Genomic DNA, 21,789 nt, shown 5'->3' on the forward strand with positions numbered 1-21,789 from the left:
GCGCCCGAGGGCTCTGATTGGCTAACGTGGCCGGTGCCCGGCGGGGGAGGGACACGTGGGGGAGGGGACGGTACGTGCTTCAAGGTCTTAAAGGGGAAGTGTCACCAATTCCTAGGGAGGGGCGCGGGGCGGGAGGAAGTGGCGGGCGGGGCGGGGCGGGGCGGAGTGAGGAAGGGGCCGCCAGGCAGGGCAGGGAGAGGGGCGGGGCCAGAGTCGGGGGGCGGGGCCTGGGAGAGGGGCGGGGCTGGAGGACCGCGGGCCATCGAGCGGCGGCGGGAGCGGCTCCCTCCGCTCGGCGCGTGGCGGCGACGGGCCACTTCCGGTTTCCGGTCCGCGCCGGCGGCTCGCTGCGGTCTCCGAGCAACATGGCAACGGCGGTGAGCGCGGCCGCCCCGCCCCCCCGGGCCCCCCCGGGCCCCCCGCCGCGCGCTCCCCCCCCCCGCCCCCCCTGACCGGTCTCTGTCTCTCCGCAGAGCACGAAGGTGCCCGAGGTTCGCGACGTGACGCGCATCGAGCGCATCGGTGAGTCCCCCCCGGGCCGGGCTCGGTCTCCATGGCAACGGGGCGCCCCTCGCGCGGGGCGAGGAGCGGGGCAGCGGCGGGGCGAGGGGCGCGCGGGGCGGGGCAGCAGCGGGGGGGCGGGGCGAGGGGCGCGCGGGGCGGGGCAGCAGCGGGGGGGGGGGCGGGGCGAGGGGCGCGCGGGGCGGGGCAGCAGCGGGGGGCGGGGCTGCAGCGGGGGGCGGGGCGAGGGGGGCGGGGCGAGGGGGGGCGGGGCTGCAGCGGGGGGCGGGGCGAGGGGCGCGCGGGGCGGGGCGAGGGGCGGGGGGCGGGGCAGCAGCTGACGGCGCCTCCCCTCTGTCCCCAGGCGCCCACTCCCACATCCGCGGGCTGGGCCTGGACGATGCGCTGGAGCCCAGACAGGTACCGGGGGGGAGGGGGGCTGAGTGGGGGGCAGGCGCCTTGGGGGGGTGGAGCTGGGCAGGTCTGGCAGGAAGGGGGGGTCCCCTATGGGGGGAGGCTGCACGTGACTGGGGTAGAAGGGCGGGTCTGTGGGTGTGGGGCGGGGGGGCGGTGGAGGGGGGCTGGCCGGACCCCCCCTTGCCAGCACCCACCCTGTCTCTCCCCAGGTCTCGCAGGGCATGGTGGGCCAGCTGGCTGCCCGCCGCGCCGCAGGCGTCATCCTGGAGATGATCAAGGAAGGGAAGATCGCCGGCCGGGCCGTCCTCATCGCTGGCCAACCGGGCACCGGCAAGACGGCCATCGCCATGGGTACCGCGCTCAGGGCACTGGAGTCCCTCCTTGCCGGCTCCCCCCCCATCCAGGAATCCCCATCACACGCACCCACCCCTTCCTTAGAGTCCCTGCCCCATCCGAGGAATGCTCTCTCGGGGTGTCTGCCCCGCACCCAGGGAATCTGCCCCCTCTCCCTGCCTGGGAATCCCTCCCACCCTGGCACTCTGCTGTAGATGGCTGGACCCTTCGAGGGAGTTGCCCTGCCCTGAGTGGTGGCTCAGGAGCAGGGATCCTCGGCTTGCCTCTCCCCCCGTGTAACTAGGTCCCCCCTGCCCCCCAGGCATGGCGCAGGCACTGGGGCTGGACACGCCCTTCACGGCCATCGCGGGCAGCGAGATCTTCTCCCTGGAGATGAGCAAGACTGAGGCGCTGACCCAGGCCTTTCGGCGCTCCATCGGCGTGCGCATCAAGTGAGGGGCGGGCCTGGACCCCAGGGTTCTGGCTCAGTGCTGGTGGGGGGGGGCTGGGGGGTAACAGCAGGGGCTTGGGAGCCTGGGCTGTGGGGTTCTCGTGCTGGCTCTGGGAGGGGGGTGGGTAGAGCAGCAGGGCTGGGAGCCAGGCGGGTGCCATAGTGGGCACAGAGCTGCCTGCCCATGGGGGGCAATGGGGGAAGCTGTTCCTGTGTCCCAGGGAGCCACTGGCAAGATGTGGGGGGAGGACTGAGCTTGGCCCTCTCCTTCGCCACAGGGAGGAGACCGAGATCATTGAGGGGGAGGTGGTGGAGATCCAGATCGACCGCCCAGCCACCGGCACCGTGAGTAGGGCGGGGGCAGGGTGGTGGGGCTGGCTGGCTGGGGACAAGACAACTGGCTTGGCTGGCACTGCCATGCTCCTGCCCCCATCTTGTGCCCCTCAGAACAGGTCCTCTCCCATTCCCTGCCCCTACCTGCCCCCCCGAACACGCCCCTCCCACTCACCGGTCCCTCACTTGTGATGTCCACGTGCAGAATGAATGTTACGTGTGCGAGCAGGTGGCGACTGGCCCATCCCCTCCATCATGGCGCACGTCACGTTCATTCTGGGCGTGGACAGTCTGGCCGGGCTGGGGCCAAAGGGTTCGGCGGGTGGGAGCAGGCTCTGGCTGGGGGTGTGGGATCCGTGGTGGGGCTGGGGCTGAGGGGTTTTGGGTACAGGCTCTGCCAGGCCTTTCTCACTGCCGCAGCTCCGGGCCAGGTGCGGGGCGTGTGTCTGCCCACCGTGGCAGCTCTACGGCCCTGAGCCCCTGCACCGGGAGGTTAGAAGGCTGCCCCGTGGCCGCACAGCTTAGGGTGAACTTAGCCCCCATTCCCTGCCTCCCCTCTGCAGGAACTGGCCTCTTCCCCCCCCCCTCCCCCCAGAATGGGAACCTCCCATTCTCTACTCCAGCCCCCAGCAAGCCTGCCCATGGCCGGTGGGCCAGTGCCCATCCCCCCACTTGCTCTCTGCCAGGGACAGTGGGGGAGGGGGGTCTGACCACACACCCTACCCCCGTACGCAGGGCGCCAAGGTGGGGAAGCTGACGCTGAAGACCACGGAGATGGAAACGATCTACGACCTGGGCAGCAAGATGATCGAGTCGCTGACCAAGGAGAAAGTGCAGGCGGGGTGAGTGGGGGGCTGACGGGTAGGGAGGGGGCCCTGTGGGAGTTGTGGCTCCACTGGAGGCGTCCATACAATGGCCCAGTGTTCTCACCGGCCTGGGCTGTGACCACCCCTCCCCCCCAAAGCTGACCACACCTCTCCCTGCAGGGACGTCATCACCATTGACAAAGCCACCGGCAAGATCAGCAAGCTGGGGCGCTCCTTCACCCGGGCGCGCGACTATGACGCTATGGGCGCCCAGGTACGTGCTGGGCTCTGAGCCCCCCACCCATTGGGAAATGCAGGGGGGGGGGGGCAGTGGGAGACTGAGGGGGACGGGATCTGAGTTGTCCCTTCCCCCAGACCAAGTTTGTGCAGTGTCCGGATGGGGAGTTGCAGAAGCGCAAGGAGGTCGTCCACACCGTGTCCCTGCACGAGATCGACGTCATCAACAGCCGCACCCAGGGCTTCCTGGCCCTCTTCTCAGGTACTCCCCCTGCGGGGCCTCCACTGCCCCCCAACTGCCCCACCCAGGGCTTCCTGGCCCTCTTCTCAGGTACCCCCCTGCGGGGCCCCCACTGCCCCCCAACTGCCCCACCCAGGGCTTCCTGGCCCTCTTCTCAGGTACCCCCCTGCGGGGCCCCCACTGCCCCCCAACTGCCCCACCCAGGGCTTCCTGGCCCTCTTCTCAGGTACCCCCCTGCGGGGCCTCCACTGCCCCCCAACTGCCCCACCCAGGGCTTCCTGGCCTCTTCTCAGGTACCCCCCTGCGGGGCCTCCACTGCCCCCCAACTGCCCCACCCAGGGCTTCCTGGCCCTCTTCTCAGGTACCCCCCTGCGGGGCCCCCACTGCCCCCCAACTGCCCCACCCAGGGCTTCCTGGCCCTCTTCTCAGGTACCCCACTGCCGGGCCCCCACTGCCCCACCCAGGGCTTCCTGGCCCTCTTCTCAGGTACCCCCCTGCGGGGCCCCCACTGCCCCACCCAGGGCTTCCTGGCCTCTTCTCGGGTACCCCCATCACACCCTCATCCCCGTGTGCCGGCCCCTCCCCTCTCCCCCAGTCACAGACTCACAGGACTCCTGTGCTCCGTGGGGTCCCTGGGGGAACCCCCTTGAGGGCCACTTCCTGGAACTGCCCCTCCCGGAGCCCCCAGCCTGTCTGTGCTGTGGAGCCCTGTTCTCCAGCTCGAAACAGGCAGATCTATTGAACTTTGAACCCAGCACAGGAACCTGCAGGCCTGGCCCCCCTCGGCCAGCGTGTCCTTCGCCAGCGGCCCCACCCTGGCCTTCGTCTGTCCCCAGAGCCCCTCTCCCCTCCTCCGTCCTACCCCTGGCCCAAGCTGGGCCCAACTGGGCAGGGCATCCCACTGGCCAGACCCGGCTGTGCCGCCCGAGCTGGATCTGCTGGGCTCCAATTCTGTGCTGTGCCCTGTACCAGCAGCCCTCCCCCCGATACACCGGGGGCACTGAGCGCTCCCCGAATCCCCTGGTTCGTCACCCCTCTCCCAGGGTGCAGCTCCTCCTAGTACACCTCTCGCCCCCCCCCCCCCCACACACACACACACACCGTTCTAAGCCCCTGCAGGCCCCTCGGGGACCCCTGGGCTCCAGCCCGAGTGACTCAGTCAGCATCAGGCAGGAGAGTTCGTGAGCATCTGGCCCCAACACAGGAACCTGCCTTGAGCCTGGGCCCCTCTCCACTCCGCCCCCTCCGTCCTGTATCCCCGTGTCCCCCCACTGGCCAGACCCGCTATGCCGCATGATCTGTGTCTCCTACGCCCCCCGTGTCACAGAGGAGTGGGGGAGTCCTGGGCCCTGCGCGCCCCCCCACCCGCAGCCGTCAGGGTGAGCGGGAGGGTCTGAGGCGACAGGGACCTGGCGCAGCACAGACCGGTCAGCGCAGGGACCAAGCGCAGTCAGGGCAGCCCAGTTTGGGGAGAGGGGCCCAGAGCCAGGCCCTGCCTCCCCAGCCTGCCCCCCTCCCAGCTCCCAGCCCTCCTCTTCCCCCCAGATCTTTGTCCTGCTTCCTGGGCAAAGGGTGTCACCTGGCCGTCCCCCTCCTGGGCTTGGGGTAGGAAGGGTGTCAGCCGGTGTGTACTGGGGAGGAGTTGCACCCGAAATTCCCATCCCCATTCAAGCACAGGTGCAGGGCCCAGGGAAACTGAGGCGCACCCACGGGGTTACTGTGGAACAACAGAACTCGCATGTAGCGTACCAAGGAGACTAGAATCTCCCATTCATCTCTCTCTCTCTCTCTCACGCACACCCACACCCCACCACTCCCGGCCGGACACGCACACCTGCAAGGCGGGGCTCACCCCTGGTCCTGTGTAACAACCAACTCTCACTCCCCCGCCCCCCGGTTACACACTCAGCACATGGGGAAACTGAGGTGCAGACACACTATCCGGGTAAAACACAGCACCCCCCCTCCCACTTCCTCACAGTCCCCATTGACACCCACTTCCAGGGCTCCCTGCCCTTTTCCTGGCTCCCGCAGGCGCAGACTCTCCCCCCCCCCCCCCATCCAGTGCCTGAGCCCCCAGAAGCTGGGTCCCTGGGTCCGGAGCATTTGGAGCATGTGTGCTGGGGTGTCGGGGTCGAGCGGGGCCCTGCCGGGGCCTCAGCTCCTGTCTGTGCCCCCAGGCGACACCGGGGAGATCAAGGCGGAGGTGCGGGAGCAGATCAACGCCAAGGTGGCTGAGTGGCGTGAGGAGGGCAAGGCCGAGGTCATCCCAGGGGTGAGTGGGGGTGATCCACCCGGGGGGTTAGCAGGGGGAGGTGCTGGCTGGGGACCCCCGGGGGGAGCTGAGGGCTAGTTGGCTGATTCCTCGGGGGGCACTGGTTGGATGATCCTGCGAGAGGGGCAGTGGGGGCTGACTGGGTGATCCTGCAGGGAAGGACTTGGGGGCTAGTTGGGTGATCCCATGAAGGGTCTGGGGGGCGTCACTGGCTGAGTGATCCCGTGAGGAGGCAAGTGCAGGGGCAAAGCGAAAGGGCTGACCCTAGTGCGGCGACCAGCCGAGAGAGAGTCCAATTGGTAGCCCGTGTGTCTCCCGGGGGTGCACATCCACACGACTCAGTGCACAGAACAGTATTTAATCCGCACAGGGTGCAAGAAATGAGCAGGAGCGTTGGGAGGGGAGATCGCTGGGGGGGCCTGGCGGGGTGACCCTGGGGGGGCCTGGCGGGGTGACCCTGGGGGAGCCTGGCGGGGTGACCCAGCCGTACCACTAGGTGCTGTTCATCGACGAGGTTCACATGCTGGACATCGAGTGCTTCTCCTTCCTGAACCGGGCGCTGGAGAGCGACATGGCGCCCGTGCTCATCATGGCCACCAACCGCGGCATCACCAGGTGGGCACCAGGGCAGGGGCAGGCCGGGTGGGGGCTGTTGGGGAGGGCTAGAGCCCCCCCCATTCCTGAGACCTCGCTCCCCCAGGATTCGCGGCACCAGCTACCAGAGCCCCCACGGGATCCCCATCGACCTGCTGGACCGGCTGCTGATCATCTCCACCTCGCCCTACAGCGACAAGGAGACCAAGCAGATCCTCAAGATACGGTGAGGGGGGGCGCGAGTGCCCCTGCCCGGCACCCTGCGCTGCCTCGGAGCCGCAGGTCCCCCCCCCTCCCCCCGGGGTCGCATTCTCCCTGGGGGGAGCCCCTTGGCTTTGACCCTCAGAGCCTGCATCGAGTGCCCTGGGGAAGCTGGACACCCGCAGGGAGAGCCCCCCAGCTCCTGGCTCTGACTTGGCCAGAGGGACGAGCCAGGGGTGTTACTGGGGGTCCAGGCCCAGCGTGGGGAGCCCTGGGTTAGCGCCGAGAACAGAAATTCCAGCCTAGTCTGAGCCAAGGGCAGAGCTCCTGGACGCCGGCTCCCCCCGGCAGCCCCACACAGAACAGCTCCCCGGCCCCTCCCAGCCAGCTCCCTGCCCAGGGCGCCCGTGGGGGTTAGCTGCTGGGTGCCAAAGGGCCATTGTCATGTGGGCCCCTCCTTGGACGTGGGGGGCTGGGCCCAGCCAGCTGTGGTGGGACATACCTGGGCTTGTGCAGCCAGCAACCCCTCCCCCGACCACACCCCTGGGTGCCCCCAGCCAAGGCCGCCTTCCGGTGCTGCGAGCTGCCCCCCAGCAGTGCCCTGGCCCTGTCTCCGCCCCAGGTGCGAGGAGGAGGACGTGGAGATGAACGAAGACGCCTACACGGTGCTGACGCGCATCGGGTTGGAGACCTCCCTGCGCTACGCCATCCAGCTCATCACCGCCGCCAGCCTGGTGTGCCGCAAGAGAAAGGTGCGGCCGGGCGGGGCAGCTCGCACGCCTGGCTTCTCGCCCGGGGGTCCGGACACCTGGGTTCGCTCCAGGCTCTGGTGTGGGGGGGGGGTTGGGTAAGCTGGGCTCCACGCCTGGGGTTCTCTCCTGGCTCTGGAGGGGGTGGGGGGCCCTAGGGCCAGGCTCTGAGCCAGGCTGCCCTCTGCCCCCAGGGCACGGAGGTGCAGGTGGAGGACGTGAAGCGGGTGTACTCGCTGTTCCTGGACGAGTCGCGCTCCACGCAGTACATGAAGGAGTACCAGGACGCCTTCCTCTTCAACGAGCTGAGTGAGTGGGGGGGGCACCCAGGGGCCCCTCTGCCCCCAGTGCCCAGGTGTGGGGCTCCCCCGGCTCAAGGGGGCAGGCAGCGGGGTCCTCTCCATCTGCCGCTCGGGGCTCTCACTGGGCATCTTCCCCCAAAGCCCGGCCCCACACTGACTCTCCCTCCCCCACGGTTCTAACCTTCCCTGTTTCTTGCAGAGGGAGACACCATGGACACGTCGTGACACCCCCCTCCCCCCCCCCCCCCACCTGCTGACCTGCGTCTTTGGTTTCTGGTTTTGTAAAATAAACGTTTTGGACAAATCTACGGCTGGTCTGAGGGCCCCCCCCCCCCCCCCCCCCCCCCCCCCGCCCCGCACAGACCCAGGCGGAGCCGGCGGGCGGCACACAGTGTTTATTGCCTGGCCCCTAGGCGAAGCCGCCCGGGGCGCTGCAGAAGTTGGGCCCGATGCTCTGCACGGTGCAGTCGCTGGAGGCCATGGGGCAGAGGCTGCAGTGGCAGCTGAGCGCCACGGGGAAGGTGAAGGTCGGGTCCACGCCGGGCGGGCAGCCGGGCAGCGCCAGCGTCTCGTAGCGCACGGCCCGGTAGCTGCAGACGTGCTGGGAGACGGGCGAGAGCGCGCTCTTGTACACCGGCTCCTGGGGGGAGAGAGGTAGGGCAGGGGGGCGGGTAGCAGCCAGCCCCCCGCGCCCGGCCCGGCCCCCCGCGCCCGGCCCGGCCAGCCCCCCGCGCCCGGCCCTCACCTTGGTCTGGCAGTACCCGCTGCAGATGGCCGTGGCAAAGGTCACGCAGACGGGGCAGTCGTCCTTCTCGGCCGCGATGGTGGCGTTGACGGGGCGGCAGAAGCGGCGCCCGCGGGGGGCTCCCAGGGCCCCCCCGGCCAGCAGCAGCAGCAGCAGCGTCCGAGCCTGCAGCCCGCGCTGGGGACAGTACGCAGCCGGGCAGAGCGGGCCAGGGCTGAGCCCTTCCCCTGCAGGGGACGGCGTCCCCCCAGGCAGGGGCCTCTGCCCTGCTCCAGTCCCCCCCCCTCGAGCTCTCACCTGTGGGGGGTCCATGATGGCGGCGGTGTGGTGGGGAGTCAGCACCAGCCCTTCCTGCTGCCCCTCTTATAGCAGCAGCTCCCCCCCCCCCACCCAGCTGGCAGCAGCAGGGAGCCAAGGCCACCCCCCATCCAGCACAGGGAGGGGGTGGCTCCAAGGCCAATGTCACCAGCGTGCTGCTCTCCCCCCCCACCTCGCCATAGCCACTGGAGGGTCCAGAGCCGGAGCTGGGACTGCTGCTTTCTCTCCCTCACTCGGCGGGGGGAGGAGGTATTAAAGCAGGGGGGCACAGAGCCTGGCTTCTCTCCCTGGATTGCGGGGAGGGGAGTTAGAGCAGGGGGGCTGGGGCAGGGACTTCTGGGTTCTCACCCTGGTTCTGCGGGGGGGGGGGGGGAGGGACTCCTGGGTTCTCTCCCTGATTCTGCAGGGGGGGGGGGCAGGGACCCCTGGGTTCTCGTCCTGGTCCTGCCCCCCCCCACCGCAGAGACTCCTGGGTCCTCGCCCTGGTTCTGCGGGGGGGGGGGAGGGACTCCTGGGTTCTCTCCCTGATTCTGTGGTGGGGGGGAGCAGGGGGACTCCTGGGTTCTCTCCCTGATTCTGCAGTGGGGGGGGCAGAGACTCCTGGGTCCTCGCCCTGGTTCTGCGGGGGGGGGGGAGGGACTCCTGGGTTCTCGCCCTGGTTCTGCATGTGGGGGGGGGCAGGGACCCCTGGGTTCTTGCCCTGGTTCTGCATGTGGGGGGGGGCAGGGACCCCTGGGTTCTCGCCCTGGTTCTGCATGTGGGGGGGGCAGGGACCCCTGGGTTCTCGCCCTGGTTCTGCGGGGGGGGGCAGAGACTCCTGCCCCCTCTCCCTGGCTCTAGGGAGGGGGCTGGGCTCGCGTCTCCTTTGCCAAGGGCAGGCCGGGCTCCCCGGAAGCCGGGGGCTGGCGCCAGCTGCGTTGCCAGGTGAGAAATCTCCGTGGCCTCGCCCGCCGCGGCCCTGGGCAAATCCCCCCCCAAGGCAGGTGGGCAGGACACCTGGGTTCTCTACCTGGCAGCCCCCCCCTTTGAACCCAGCTGTCCTGGTGGGGGGCTCACCCCACGGCCGGGAAAGGGCTGGGCCCCACGCCCCCAAGCAGCACAGAGCCGAGAACACGGTGCCATTCGCAGCATGTTGGGGGCACAGGGAGGGGCACACGCTGGGGGGGCCTCAGACCGGCCCCGGCTTGTTGCTCCCATAAGACTGGCTCTCCGTGCGGTACATCAGGGGCACAGCCAGGATCTGGGGCGCAGCCGCAGGGGGGCAGACAGTGGGGGGCCGGGCCAGGCAGGCCAGTCCACTGGGGGCCTGGCGGGGGGGCCCGTAGGACTCCTGCGCCAGGCTCAGTGCCCCGCGGTGTGGCACGGCGGGTGCCAGCATGGGCAGGCGGGGCGGCTGGGGGCAGGCAGTGGCCCGGATGAGGGGCTCAGCGTCCCTGCCCCAGGGGGCTCCCTCAGACCGTGCCCCCAGGCCTTCGGGTGCCCCTCCCACTGCCAGTAGGTGAGAGCGTCCTTCCGGGCGTAGCCCTGCAGCTCCTGCCTGAGAGAAACAGGGTCAGACCATGGGTCCTGCCCCCCAACCCCGTCAGCCACACCCACCCCATCCTAGCTGTGGGCATCCTGCCTCCCAGCCCCTGCTCTAACCCTTAGCCCCCACTGCCCTCCCCGAGCCAGGAGATAACCCAGGTGTTCTGCCTCCCAGCCCCTGCTCTATCCATTAGCCCCCACTGCCCTCCCCGAGCCAGGAGATAACCCAGGTGTTCTGCCTCCCAGTCCCTGCTCTAACCACTAGCCCCCACTGCCCTCCCCGAGCCAGGAGATAACCCAGGTGTTCTGCCTCCCAGCCCCTGCTCTAACCACTAGCCCCCACTCCCCTCCCCAAGCCAGGAGATAAACCAGCTGTCCTGCCTCCAGGCCCCCCTGCTCTAACCACTAGCCCCCACTCCCCTCCCCAAGCCAGGAGATAAACCAGCTGTCCTGCCTCCAGGCCCCCCTGCTCTAACCACTAGCCCCCACTCCCCGAGCCAGGTGGGAACCCAGGCATCCTGGCTCGCCACTCTTCCCTCCCCCTTCCCCTGCACTGAGGTCTCACGGGGTGAAGGCGCGGAAGTCCCTGGTGGTGACGGAGACGTTGGGGTCCAGGCGCCGCAGAACCGCCCCATCGCGGATGTAGAACACGGACCCTGCCAGGGCCTTGTTCTGCGTGCTGGGCACCATGGACTGGGGGTGCCGGGGAGATGGAAATTAGTTTCAGCCCCCTCTGGGGAGCCTGCCCCCAATGTCCCATTACCGGTGCCCCCCCCGGAGCCTCCCACCTCACCTGCCCACACCCCGCAGGAGCTCCCACCCGTGCACCAGCGCCCCCCCCCCCCAGGATCCTGCCCACCCCATCCACATGCACCCCAGCTGCCTGCCCACTCATCCCCAGTCTCCAGGTCCCTACCTTGGAGGGGCCATCGGCGTGGTGGGCAGCCAGGGCGAAGGGCTGGGGGCCAGGGTGCTGGGCTGGCGCGGGGGGCAGGTTGGGCCAGCCACAGAACTGGAGCCGGGTCTCGCTGGACCGGCCCCCTGGTCTCAGCGGGACCCGCCAGGCACGGAGCTGCAGCTGGGGGCAGAGTGCCGGGGGGTGGGGATCAGTGCCCCCCCATGTTCCAAGTAGCCCCCAATCTATGGCCCTCCCCCCATTCCCTCAGAGCAGATCCCAAAAATCACCTGGGGGGGGAGCTGTGTGGTGACCCCTGAACTCCCCCACTGCCTCCCCGTGAGTAGGGACCCAAGCTCCCAGCCCCCCGTTGTTGTAACCACTAGCCTCCACTACCCTCCCAGAGTCAGGGCGAGAACCCAGGCATCCTAATTCCCACCCCCGAACCACTAGCCCCCTTGCCCTCCCAGAGCTGGGGCGAGAACCCAGGCATCCTGACTCCCAACCCCCCCCCCCACGCTCCTCTGCTGTAACCACTAGCCCCCCCTGCCCTCCCAGAGCCAGGCTGAGAATCCTGGTTCCTGGCCCCCTGCCTTGTCCCGCAGGTCCTTGTTGTAGTGCACTTTGTGCAGGGGTGCGGGCAGGGGGGCGCCAGGCTGCCCCAGGACCCCTCCGTGGGTTTTCACGTCATGGCAGAGCCCGGTGGTGCTGGCCAGGCGCTGGACCAGCTGCTCCTGCGGGTGCTGCTCCGCGCCGGGGGGCAGGGGCTCCTCCACCGTAGACTGGGGGGAGAGGGAGAAAGCCCATCACCCCTGCCCCACAGAGCCGGGCCGAGAACCCCCCGAGCCAAGAGGGAACCCACCCAAACAGCCCCCATCCCTCTCCCTGTGCCAGGCAGGGACCCAGGCGTCCTGGCTGCCTCCCCCTCCCTGCAACCACTAGGCCCCGCTTCCGCTCCCAGCGCCGGCATCGAACCGGGGCGGCCGGCTGGCACTCACGCGGGCCGCAGGGGGCGGGAAGGGTTGGGGGGCCCGGTTCTCCAGCCCCACCCCACTGCTGGAGAGGGGCCAGTCCTGCCTGTGGCGCCAGCGGGCCCCTGCCACGCTCCAGCCCACGTCGGTGCCCGCGGGCGCGGGCAGGGGGGTGCCAGCCATGCCAGCCTCTGCCCAGGCCCTGCCGCGGGGTGTGCGTCTGTGTGTGTTTGTGGCACGTCACCCTGGAGACGGAACCTGGCACGGGCCCAGGGAGCAGCTGGCAGCCAGGACACCTGGGTTCTCTCCCCATGTCAGGGAGGGGAGAGGGGACTAGTGGTTACAGGGGTGAGCTGGGAGCCCGGACGCCTGGGTTCTCTCCCCATGTCAGGGAGGGGAGAGGGGACTAGTGGTTACAGGGGTGAGCTGGGAGCCAGGACACCTGGGTTCTCTCCCCATGTCAGGGAGGGGAGAGGGGACTAGTGGTTACAGGGGTGAGCTGGCAGCCAGGACGCCTGGGTTCTCTCCCCATGTCAGGGAGGGGAGAGGGGACTAGTGGTTACAGGGGTGAGCTGGCAGCCAGGACACCTGGGTTCTCTCCCCATGTCAGGGAGGGGAGAGGGGACTAGTGGTTACAGGGGTGAGCTGGCAGCCAGGACGCCTGGGTTCTCTCCCCATGTCAGGGAGGGGAGAGGGGACTAGTGGTTACAGGGGTGAGCTGGGAGCCCGGACGCCTGGGTATGTGACAAAGGTGCGTAGCAGAGCGTAGTGTTTTGCATGGACTCGGTGTGTGCCTCAGTTTCCCCTATGCACTGTGTGTGTAACACGGGGGGGGGGTGTCTTTGCTGAAAGGGGAAACTGGAGCTCGGGAGCAGCTGGGTCTGGCCAGACAGCTAAGGGCGGGGGGGGGTGTCAGACCCAAAGGTAAAAGGGGGCCATGGGGGAGGGGAAACGGGGCCCAGCTGGAAGACGGTGGGGAGCTGGTGCTTGGAGCAGAAAGGTGGGAGCCTGTGCCACTGGCTACCCCTCCCCCAGCTCAGTTATTTGCCCCCTTTGGGGTGTCAGGGGGCTGGCTCTGAGGTTTCTGCACGGTTGGGTCCCATTTGGGGGGTGCCACACTGGCCCCCCCAGTGGTAACCCCCCAGGACCCCCAGCGGGGCATGCCCCACCCAGGGTCAGGATTGCACAGGGGCGGTTGGGGGTTGATTCCTCTCCCCCACCCCCCAGAGAAGAAGGGGTTGCGAGACCAGCTGGGGTACCAGACTTGGGAGCCCTTGAATATCCTCGTGCAGCCACAAGGGGGAGCCAAACCCTTGAAAACCCCCCAAAGCCACCAGCCCCACCCACAGGGAGTTGGGGGGGGGGGTCACTCGGGTGGTGTCACTCCCTCAGTTGGGGGTGGGTGGGCAGGGGCAGCAAGCAGGAGTGAGGGGCACGGGGGGGGGGGCTTTGATGCTTTGCCATGGGTCCCATGGGAATCGCAGGCCCCCAGCACCCACCCGGGGTCGTTTCTCTGGGGTTCGCCCCCCCCCCGGCCTTAACCCCGCCGAAGGACACGGAGTCGCCCAGTTTGTTTCCTTTGGGTCTTTTCCAGGCACAAGCAACGTCTGGAGGGTCGGGGGGGGGGGAATAATTTAATGGGGGGGACGGAGTCGGATCAGAACCAGGGGGTAATAAATATGGGAAAAACTGCGAACAAAGACACAAAAGTCAGAACCCCCCTCTGGAGGCCAAAACCGCCTGCCCCCCAGCTCAGTCTCCGAGCCTGACCCCAGCGCTTGGGCTGACCCACGGCGCCCCCACCCCCACAGCTTAGTCTTCGAGCTTGACCCCGAGACACGGGGCTGACCCACGGCGCTCCCAACCCCAGAGCTCACTCTCGGAATCTGACTCCAGTCTGGGCTGACCCACGGCGCCCCCAGCCCTACAGCTCAGTCTCCGAGCCTGACCTCAGCACCTAGGCTGACCCACAGCACCACCAGCCCCACAGCTTAGTCTTTGAGCTTGACCCCAGACACGGGGCTGACCCACGGCGCCCCCAGCCCTACAGCTCAGTCTCCGAGCCTGACCTCAGCACCTAGGCTGACCCACAGCACCACCAGCCCCACAGCTTAGTCTTTGAGCTTGACCCCAGACACGGGGCTGACCCACGGCGCCCCCAGCCCTACAGCTCAGTCTCCGAGCCTGACCTCAGCACCTAGGTTGACCCCCGGCGTCCCCAGCCCCACAGCTCAGTCTCCAAGGCTGACCCCAGCATCTGGGCCGACCCACAAGTTCCGGTGTCTGAGCAGAGCCCAGTGGGGCGAGTGGTGGGGCCCGGCCAGCGCAGCCCCCCCCCCAGAGCCGCTATGTCCGCCCAGTCCGGCTCAGCAGGGTGCAGACGCAGGCCGTGTCGATGCGGATCCAGCGCCAGCCCACCAGCTTCTCGGCGTCGGCGGTGAGGGCCCGCACGTAGGACTGCTTGGCCTTGCACTCGGACAGCCAGTGGCGCCGGTCCACGCCCCGGCACCCGCCCACCGTCCCGCCCGCCGGGTTGCACTTGGTCTCGAAGAAATACTGCTTGAGCGGCCCGGTGAGTGTCTGCACCTCGGACAGCACCGTCACCGCCTGGCCCCGGATGTCCACGGCCGTGCGCTTGTCCGTCACCCAGACGCTGACGCTGTCGCACACGGACAGCTCGCCCCGGCGCGCCGCCTCCGGCCCCTCGGCCCTCCGCGCCCGCCGCGTCCCGTTGGCCGGCGCCGCCTGCACGCCCGGCTCCTCCAGCAGCAGCAGCAGGGGGGGCCCGGCGGGGACCTGGCTCGCCAGGGCCACCCGGGGGGACGATAGCGCCCAGTCGTCCGGGGAGGGGGGCGTCCCGTCCCAGGGGTCCCCAGCGTCCGGGCTGTGGGGGGAGGAGAGGTGCAGGGGGGCAGCATGGAGGGCACAAAGCAACGAGGTGACCATGGCGTGGAGCCGAATGAGCATCACCGCGGGGACCTGGGGGGAGAAGGGGGGTTAGTTGGCAGGCCCTGCCCCTCCCCCATGACATTGCCCCCCCAGCACCGAGATGCGCCCCCTCTGCAGGTCAGGAGGGAGGAGCACGAGGGGGAGCCCAGAGCTGGGCTGGCAGGGGCTGCGGTTCATGATGGAGGGGCACGGGAAGGGCCGGGCTGGGCTGGCAGGGACTGCGAGGCAGGAACAAGGGGCGCCAGCAGGGCTGTGGGGACAGGGGCAGAGGGGTGGGAACGGGGGGCGCCAGCAGGGCTGTGGGGACAGGGGCAGAGGGGTGGGAATGGGGGGCGCCAGCAGGGCTGTGGGGGCAGGGGCAGAGGGGTGGGAATGGGGGGCACCAGCAGGGCTGTGGGGGCAGGGGCAGAGGGGTGGGAATGGGGGGCACCAGCAGGGCTGTGGGGGCAGGGGCAGAGGGGTGGGAATGGGGGGCGCCAGCAGGGCTGTGGGGGCAGGGGCAGAGGGGTGGGAATGGGGGGCGCCAGCAGGGCTGTGGGGCAGGGGCAGAGGGGTGGGAATGGGGGGCGCCAGCAGGGCTGTGGGGGCAGGGGCAGAGGGGTGGGAATGGGGGGCGCCAGCAGGGCTGTGGGGGCAGGGGCAGAGGGGTGGGAATGGGGGGCGCCAGCAGGGCTGTGGGGGCAGGGGCAGAGGGGTGGGAATGGGGGGCGCCAGCAGGGCTGTGGGGGCAGGGGCAGAGGGGTGGGAATGGGGGGCACCAGCAGGGCTGTGGGGGCAGGGGCAGAGGGGTGGGAATGGGGGGCGCCAGCAGGGCTGTGGGGGCAGGGGCAGAGGGGTGGGAATGGGGGGCGCCAGCAGGGCTGTGGGGGCAGGGGCAGAGGGGTGGGAATGGGGGGCGCCAGCAGGGCTGTGGGGGCAGGGGCAGAGGGGTGGGAATGGGGGGCGCCAGCAGGGCTGTGGGGGCAGGGGCAGAGGGGTGGGAATGGGGGGCGCCAGCAGGGCTGTGGTGGCAGGGGCAGAGGGGTGGGAATGGGGGGCACCAGCAGGGCTGTGGGGACAGGGGCCGAGGTGAGTGGCACCGGCAGGGCCGTGGGGCAGGACCGGGGGGCACCCTGGCTGTTACCTGCAGCGTCAGCACCTCCTGCAGTGTGGGGCGGCCGGTTCCCTGTGGAGCCGGGCCTGGGTTCGATTCATGACCCTGTGGTAGCCGAGGGCCCGTAGCAACTGCTACCAAGCACAGGGCCCGTGCGGCATGATCCCAGCCCAGAGCCCCACACCATGGCTCAGCAGGGGAGGGGGGCTCAGGGGCAGCACAGGGCTGGGGACCCCTCCCTGGGGGGCTCCGTGCTCATGCTGGAGGCATCCGGTGGTGGTGGAGGTCCCAGCAGGTGGGGAGGGGACTCGCTCAAAAGACCTGAGGGGGAAAGAGAAATTCATGTTAATAGGGAGAGACCCCGGGAATCCTGGCGCCCAGCCCCCGCTCTAACCACTAGACGCCACTCCCCGGGGATGCTGGTTCGTTGCCGAATCTGACAGCGCCCAGATGCCATGGCAAGGTGCTGGAGCACACACCCCGACACGGAGCCTGGAACTCGCCCCGGCCTGTTCGTTGGCTCTAGGACAGGCCCTGAGCCACTCCCGGCATGAGAAAGGGCCTCCTGGGGTCTAGAGCATGCCAAGCAGCCGCCCCCTCCCCCCACGCCCACGGGGGGGGGCATGAGAAGAGTCCCACGCACCCCTCCCGTCGGGAGCCTAGACCACAGTTTGCACCAGGGTCTAGGTCAGCCGTGGGAGGGGGTGGGGTGTGATCTAGAACCCAACCAAAGTCTGGGGCTCTAGAACCCACTGGCTCGTTCTAGACCCTGGATTTTTAAAAGGAAAATCCGGGGGGGGGGGTCATGCCCTTCCTTTGAAACTAGGAAGGCTTTTGCTTCCCCGCTGGCCCCTCCCCCTGAGGGCCCCCCCCCCATCATCCTGCTGGGCCCCGCTCCAGGCAGCAGCGGGGAGGGGCTGGGCGCTGGACCCCTGCGTTCTCCCCCAGCACTGGGAGGGGAGCGGGGTCTAGTGGTTAGATCGGGGCGGGGCGGGGCGGGCGCCAGGGCACCTGGGTTCCCCCCCCCCCCGCTGTGGGGGCGGGGCTAGCAGACTAGAACCAGTTCGCAGAGAGATTAGATTCTGACCTGAGGCTATTTGCATAAAGTGTTACCCACAATCCCCCGCAGCGTGACCCGCCGTGCGGGGACCAGCCCCCGCTGCGAGCAGGTATGCGGCGCTCAGCCCGACGTGCACGAACCTGCCGGCGCGCGAACCAGCCGGGGCAGCCGTGCCCCCCGCGCCCCCCTGCAGCCCCCCCAGTGCCCCTGCAGCCCCCCCAGTGCCCCCCGCGCCCCCCTGCAGCCCCCCCAGTGCCCCCCTGCAGCCCCGCCCGTGCCCCCCGCGCCCCCCTGCAGCCCCCCCAGTGCCCCCTGCAGCCCCGCCCGTGCCCCCCGCGCCCCCCTGCAGCCCCCCCAGTGCCCCTGCAGCCCCCCCAGTGCCCCCGCGCCCCCTGCAGCCCCCCAGTGCCCCCCGCGCCCCCCTGCAGCCCCCCCAGTGCCCCCTGCAGCCCCCCAGTGCCCCCGCGCCCCCTGCAGCCCCCCCAGTGCCCCCCGCGCCCCCCTGCAGCCCCCCCAGTGCCCCCCTGCAGCCCCCCCAGTGCCCCCCCCAGTGCCCCCGCGCCCCCCTGCAGCCCCCCCAGTGCCCCCCGCGCCCCCCTGCAGCCCCCCCAGTGCCCCCGCGCCCCCCTGCAGCCCCGCCCGTGCCCCCCACGCCCCCTGCAGCCCCCCCAGTGCCCCCGCGCCCCCTGCAGCCCCGCCCGTGCCCCCCGCACCCCCCTGCAGCCCCCCCAGTGCCCCCCGCGCCCCCCTGCAGCCCCCCAGTGCCCCCCTGCAGCCCCGCCCGTGCCCCCCGCGCCCCCCTGCAGCCCCCCCAGTGCCCCCGCGCCCCCTGCGCCCCCTGCAGCCCCGCCCGTGCCCCCCGCGCTCCCTGCAGCCCCCCCAGTGCCCCCGCGCCCCCCAGTGCCCCCCTGCAGCCCCCGCCCGTGCCCCCCGCGCCCCCTGCAGCCCCCCCAGTGCCCCCGCGCCCCCCAGTGCCCCCCTGCAGCCCCGCCCGTGTCCCCCGCGCCCCCCTGCAGCCCCCCAGTGCCCCCCGCGCCCCCCTGCAGCCCCGCCCGTGCCCCCCACGCCCCCTGCAGCCCCCCCCAGTGCCCCGCGCCCCCCTGCAGCCCCGCCCGTGCCCCCCGCACCCCCCTGCAGCCCCCCCAGTGCCCCCCGCGCCCCCCTGCAGCCCCCCAGTGCCCCCCTGCAGCCCCGCCCGTGCCCCCCGCGCCCCCCTGCAGCCCCCCCAGTGCCCCCGCGCCCCCTGCGCCCCCTGCAGCCCCGCCCGTGCCCCCCGCGCTCCCTGCAGCCCCCCCAGTGCCCCCGCGCCCCCCCCAGTGCCCCCCTGCAGCCCCGCCCGTGCCCCCCGCGCCCCCTGCAGCCCCCCCAGTGCCCCCGCGCCCCCAGTGTCCCCCTGCAGCCCCGCCCGTGTCCTCCGCACCCCCCCAGTGCCCCCTGCAGCCCCGCCCATGCCCCGCGCCCCCCCAGTACCCCCCTGCAGCCCAGCCAAGGCCCCCCGCGCCCTCCTGCAGCCCCAGCCCCGCCTGTGCCCCCCGCGCCCCCTGCAGCCCCCAGTAATCCCCCTGCAACCCCCCAGCCCCACCCGTGCCCCCCGCGCCCCCTGCAGCCCCCCCAGTAATCCCCCTGCAACCCCCCCAGCCCTGCCCGTGCCCCCTGCACCCCCCTGCACCCCCCTGCACTCCCCTGCAGCCCCCCACGCCCCCCAGTGTCCCCTGCAGACCCCCCAGCCCCGCCCGTGCCTCCCGCACCCACATGCAGCCCCCCTGTGCCCCCGCGCTCCGCCCGTGCCCCCCTGCAACCCTCCAGCCCTGTCCGTGCCCCCCTGCATCCCCTCCAGTGCCCCCGTGCAGCCCCCTCAGTAACCCCCCAGCCCCGCCCATGCCCCCGCAGCCCCCCAGTAACCCCCAGCCCTGCCCGTGCCCCCCACGCCCCCTGCACCCCCCTGCAACTGCCCCAGCCCCGCTCATGCCCCTGCGCCCCCCTGCAGCCTCCCCAGCCCTGCCCCCGTGCCCCTGCAGTGCCCCCAGCCCTGACCCCTGACCCTCGTGACCCCTGCAGCCCCCCCAGCGCTGCCCCTCCCCCTCATGCCCCCTCAGCCGTGCCCCTCGTGCCCCCCTGCAGCCCCCAGCGCTGCCCCCCATCCTCCCCAGCCCCTGCCCCTGCCCCTGCCCCTCACACCTGCCCTGCAACCCTGCCCTGGTCTAACAGCAAAGCTCCCTCAAGGCACAGGTTGGGTCTCTCTGCAGGATCAAATAAAACTGGGCCTGTGATTCCTCCCGCTGTGCTCCCCTGCATCCCCCCCAGCCCTGCCCGTGCCCCCCTGCAGTCCCCCCAGCCCTGCCTGTGCCCCTCGCGCCCCCCTGCAGCCTCCCACTGCCATGCTGCATCCCTGCTTTCCAGGCTCTGGCTCTGAGCAGGGGCCCAGCAGTGTCCCTCTGCTCAGGCTCAGGGCGGGGGCTGGTGCCTAGTGGTTAGAGCAGGAGGCGCTAGAAGAGAGACCCCAGGTGCCCTGCCGCAGGGAGGCAGTAGCAGGCTGTGCTGGGGGCCCGGAGGGGCAGCGCGGCTGGGCCATGCCCCGACTCTCGGCTAATGGAATCCAGGCCCCACAGCGTCTCCCTGGGAGACATCCCGGCTCCTTCATCTGGCCCCGGCTGCTTCCCATTGTCAGCGGCTCCTGCCCCGCGATGGGGGGAGGGGGCAGATTTCCCCTGCCCTAGGGGCTCCCGGGCCCCCCTTCTTCATGCACAAGCAGCCCCCCACCTCTGAAGAGAACCACTGCCAGTGCCCCCCACTCCCAACCCGCAGCCCCAGCCAGCCCGGCCCTGAGCTCCCCCCCCAGCCCTGCTGGTGCCTCCCAGCCCAACCCCCCAGTCCTGCCAGGGCCCCTGACTTCCCACCTGCGGCTCCTACCAGTCCTGCCGGTGCCCCTCACTCCCGACCCACAGCCCCTGCCAGCCCGGCCCTTCCCCCCCTCCCAGCCCTGCCGGTGCCCCTTCCTGCCAACCCGCAGCCCCTGCCCCCTAGCCCTGCCCGTGCCTTCCAGCCCAGCCCTGCCCCCAGTCCTGCCAGGGCCCCTCCCTCCCCACCTGCAGCCCCTACTAGCCCGGCCTTGCCCCCCCAGCCCTGCCGGTACCCTCACGCCAGCCCAGCAGCCCCCTGCTGTTCCACCCACCTCACGCTGTGATGCCCCCCGTGCAGCCGGAGAGCCGGAGAGGGGCCAGCCGGTTCCCGCGCCGTCGATCCTCCCCCCACGCGCCTTCGGGTTTCCACATGAGAAGTTAATCAGCCGTCAGCACGGGGCTGGGATTTGTGTTTCCGGGCTGGCAGGGAATGGCAGGATGGGGTGGGGGGGGCACGTGCGGGGGGGGACGATACCGCCCCCTTCCATCGCTGAGCTATTGGGGCTTGGCTCGGCGGGGTGGGGACCGCCGGCAGGGAGGGCGAGGGGCCGGGCAGGGAGTGCAGGGAAGGGGGGCAGGAGGCAGGTAGAGAGCGAGCGTGCAGCCAGCGAGGGGGGATGGTGGATATCCCCTGGGGGAAAAGGAGGGGGAGGGGATCAGAGAGCTGGGAGGATACAGGGCAGGCCCCCCAAAGTGAGCAGGCTGCCAGGGCCCCTGGCTGGGTCAGGGGCTCATCTGGGAGCCTTCCCCATGCCGACACCCCCACCCACATATCTCACCTGATCCAGGTCTGGCTTTAATTACCACCCCTCACAAATTCCCCCCCCCTCCACCTAGACATGGGGGTGAGGGTCCAGCCTGGGCCAGGGGAGACCTGCGGGGGCAGAGCACCCCCCCGAATCTAGACTCACCCCCGTCTGCCAGAGGGCTGGGGAGGGGACTGAGGCCTAGTGGTTAGAGCAGGGGGAGCTAAGAGCTCAGCTCCCTGGAGGAACCCAGAGTCACCCCAGGTGGGGTGCGCCCAAGCCCGGAGTCCCTCCCCCCACATTTCCTGCCACCCCTCGTGCGCCGCTGGAGTCAGTTCTGGTCACGTCCTTGGGGAGGCTGCTTCACGCCGGCGGCAGGTGGAGCGGCGCGGGGGGGGGGGGGCTCCTCAGGATTAGCTCAGGTTGCAAAAATGCAGTGAGGGAAAAGGAAGAGCCATCGTGAAGGAAGCTGGCGTATCCCCACCCCCTCCCAGAGCAGCCTCCCCCCCCCCCCCCGGGACTGGGTGGGAGCTGGTGCCCCCTAGAGGAGATGGGCCCTGCCCCATTCCCTGCCCTCCCCAGCCAGCTGTCAAAGCAGCCCCTCCTTTCATCCCCAGCCACCTACCTGAAGGTCACAACCCTGCCCAATTCTGGCTCTTCACCTCCCGTGTGGGGCTGACGCGGGGGGAAAGGGGGCGGAGAGGGAAACTTTTCTGGCTGCCAGCGGCACAAGGACCCCGCCTCAGCGCCGGAGCAAAGGTGGGGAAAAGACCCTCGGCGCGCCCGGCCATCAGGAAATCCGGGCACGGCCCTTCCAGAGCCCGTGCTGCCGGTGAAAGCCTGCGTTTGTCCCTCTTTCCCTGCCACGGGACGCCCTCTAGTCCGCCAAACGCTGGGCTCCCAGACTAGAAAGCCCAGTCGGCCGCCGGGGCGTCGGAAGGGGCACACACGCCCGCCTTTCTGCTGCCGGGGGTGCTCAGAAAACCCAGGACACCCCGCAACAGCGTTTACAGGACCAGGGGAGCAGCAACCTGAGCGCAGACCGGGAGGGGACTGGCAGCCAGGCCGGCAGCCGTTCCACATGTTCTGGGTTTTTTTCCTCCATCCGATTTTCTTTTTTCAGGAGAGCCTAGGAAATCGCGAGGCCC

At 70.5% G+C, this 21,789-nt stretch overlaps 4 protein-coding genes across 6 annotated transcripts; 1 reads left to right on the plus strand and 3 right to left on the minus strand.

Annotated features, from left to right (window-relative positions):
* Positions 1-222: 222 nt before the first annotated feature.
* On the plus strand, positions 223-7,745 carry RUVBL2 (RuvB like AAA ATPase 2). The gene is made up of 15 exons (XM_075915861.2): positions 223-377; positions 474-522; positions 866-921; positions 1,128-1,269; positions 1,574-1,703; positions 1,981-2,047; positions 2,771-2,877; positions 3,022-3,115; positions 3,217-3,340; positions 5,500-5,594; positions 6,091-6,209; positions 6,295-6,414; positions 7,012-7,141; positions 7,333-7,447; positions 7,640-7,745. Exons 1-15 carry the CDS (start codon positions 366-368, stop codon positions 7,663-7,665), a joined length of 1,386 nt encoding a protein of 461 aa, XP_075771976.1. The 5' UTR covers positions 223-365; the 3' UTR covers positions 7,666-7,745.
* Positions 7,746-7,820: 75 nt separating this feature from the next.
* LOC142824162 (lutropin subunit beta-like) lies at positions 7,821-8,866 on the minus strand. The gene is made up of 3 exons (XM_075915866.2): positions 8,483-8,866; positions 8,186-8,362; positions 7,821-8,080 (listed from the first exon to the last, which is right to left on the minus strand). Exons 1-3 carry the CDS (start codon positions 8,495-8,497, stop codon positions 7,850-7,852), a joined length of 423 nt encoding a protein of 140 aa, XP_075771981.2. The 5' UTR covers positions 8,498-8,866; the 3' UTR covers positions 7,821-7,849.
* Positions 8,867-9,614: 748 nt separating this feature from the next.
* SAXO3 (stabilizer of axonemal microtubules 3) lies at positions 9,615-12,137 on the minus strand. Its single transcript, XM_075915859.2, is given in 6 exon segments — positions 9,615-9,892; positions 9,895-10,040; positions 10,593-10,720; positions 10,944-11,105; positions 11,516-11,704; positions 11,921-12,137. Coding segments are annotated over 6 exon segments (1,002 nt in total). The 5' UTR covers positions 12,077-12,137; the 3' UTR covers positions 9,615-9,671.
* A 929-nt stretch (positions 12,138-13,066) lies between these two features.
* NTF4 (neurotrophin 4) lies at positions 13,067-20,994 on the minus strand. 3 transcript variants are annotated; one of them, XM_089770118.1, is made up of 3 exons: positions 20,168-20,994; positions 15,966-16,256; positions 13,067-14,872 (listed from the first exon to the last, which is right to left on the minus strand). In XM_089770118.1, the coding sequence occupies exon 3, from the start codon at positions 14,858-14,860 to the stop codon at positions 14,240-14,242; it is 621 nt and encodes a 206-aa protein (XP_089626244.1). In that variant the 5' UTR covers positions 14,861-14,872; positions 15,966-16,256; positions 20,168-20,994; the 3' UTR covers positions 13,067-14,239. The 3 variants fall into 3 exon arrangements, with proteins under 3 accessions (XP_089626244.1, XP_075771969.1, XP_075771968.2); XM_075915854.2 differs by lacking the exon at positions 20,168-20,994 and adding an exon at positions 17,023-17,189; XM_075915853.2 differs by lacking the exon at positions 20,168-20,994 and adding an exon at positions 16,415-16,896.
* Positions 20,995-21,789: the final 795 nt, after the last annotated feature.

Source organism: Pelodiscus sinensis, chromosome 18 (genome assembly GCF_052426305.1).
Source record: "Pelodiscus sinensis isolate ZL-2025 chromosome 18, ASM5242630v1, whole genome shotgun sequence".
Lineage (NCBI taxonomy): Eukaryota > Metazoa > Chordata > Testudines > Trionychidae > Pelodiscus > Pelodiscus sinensis.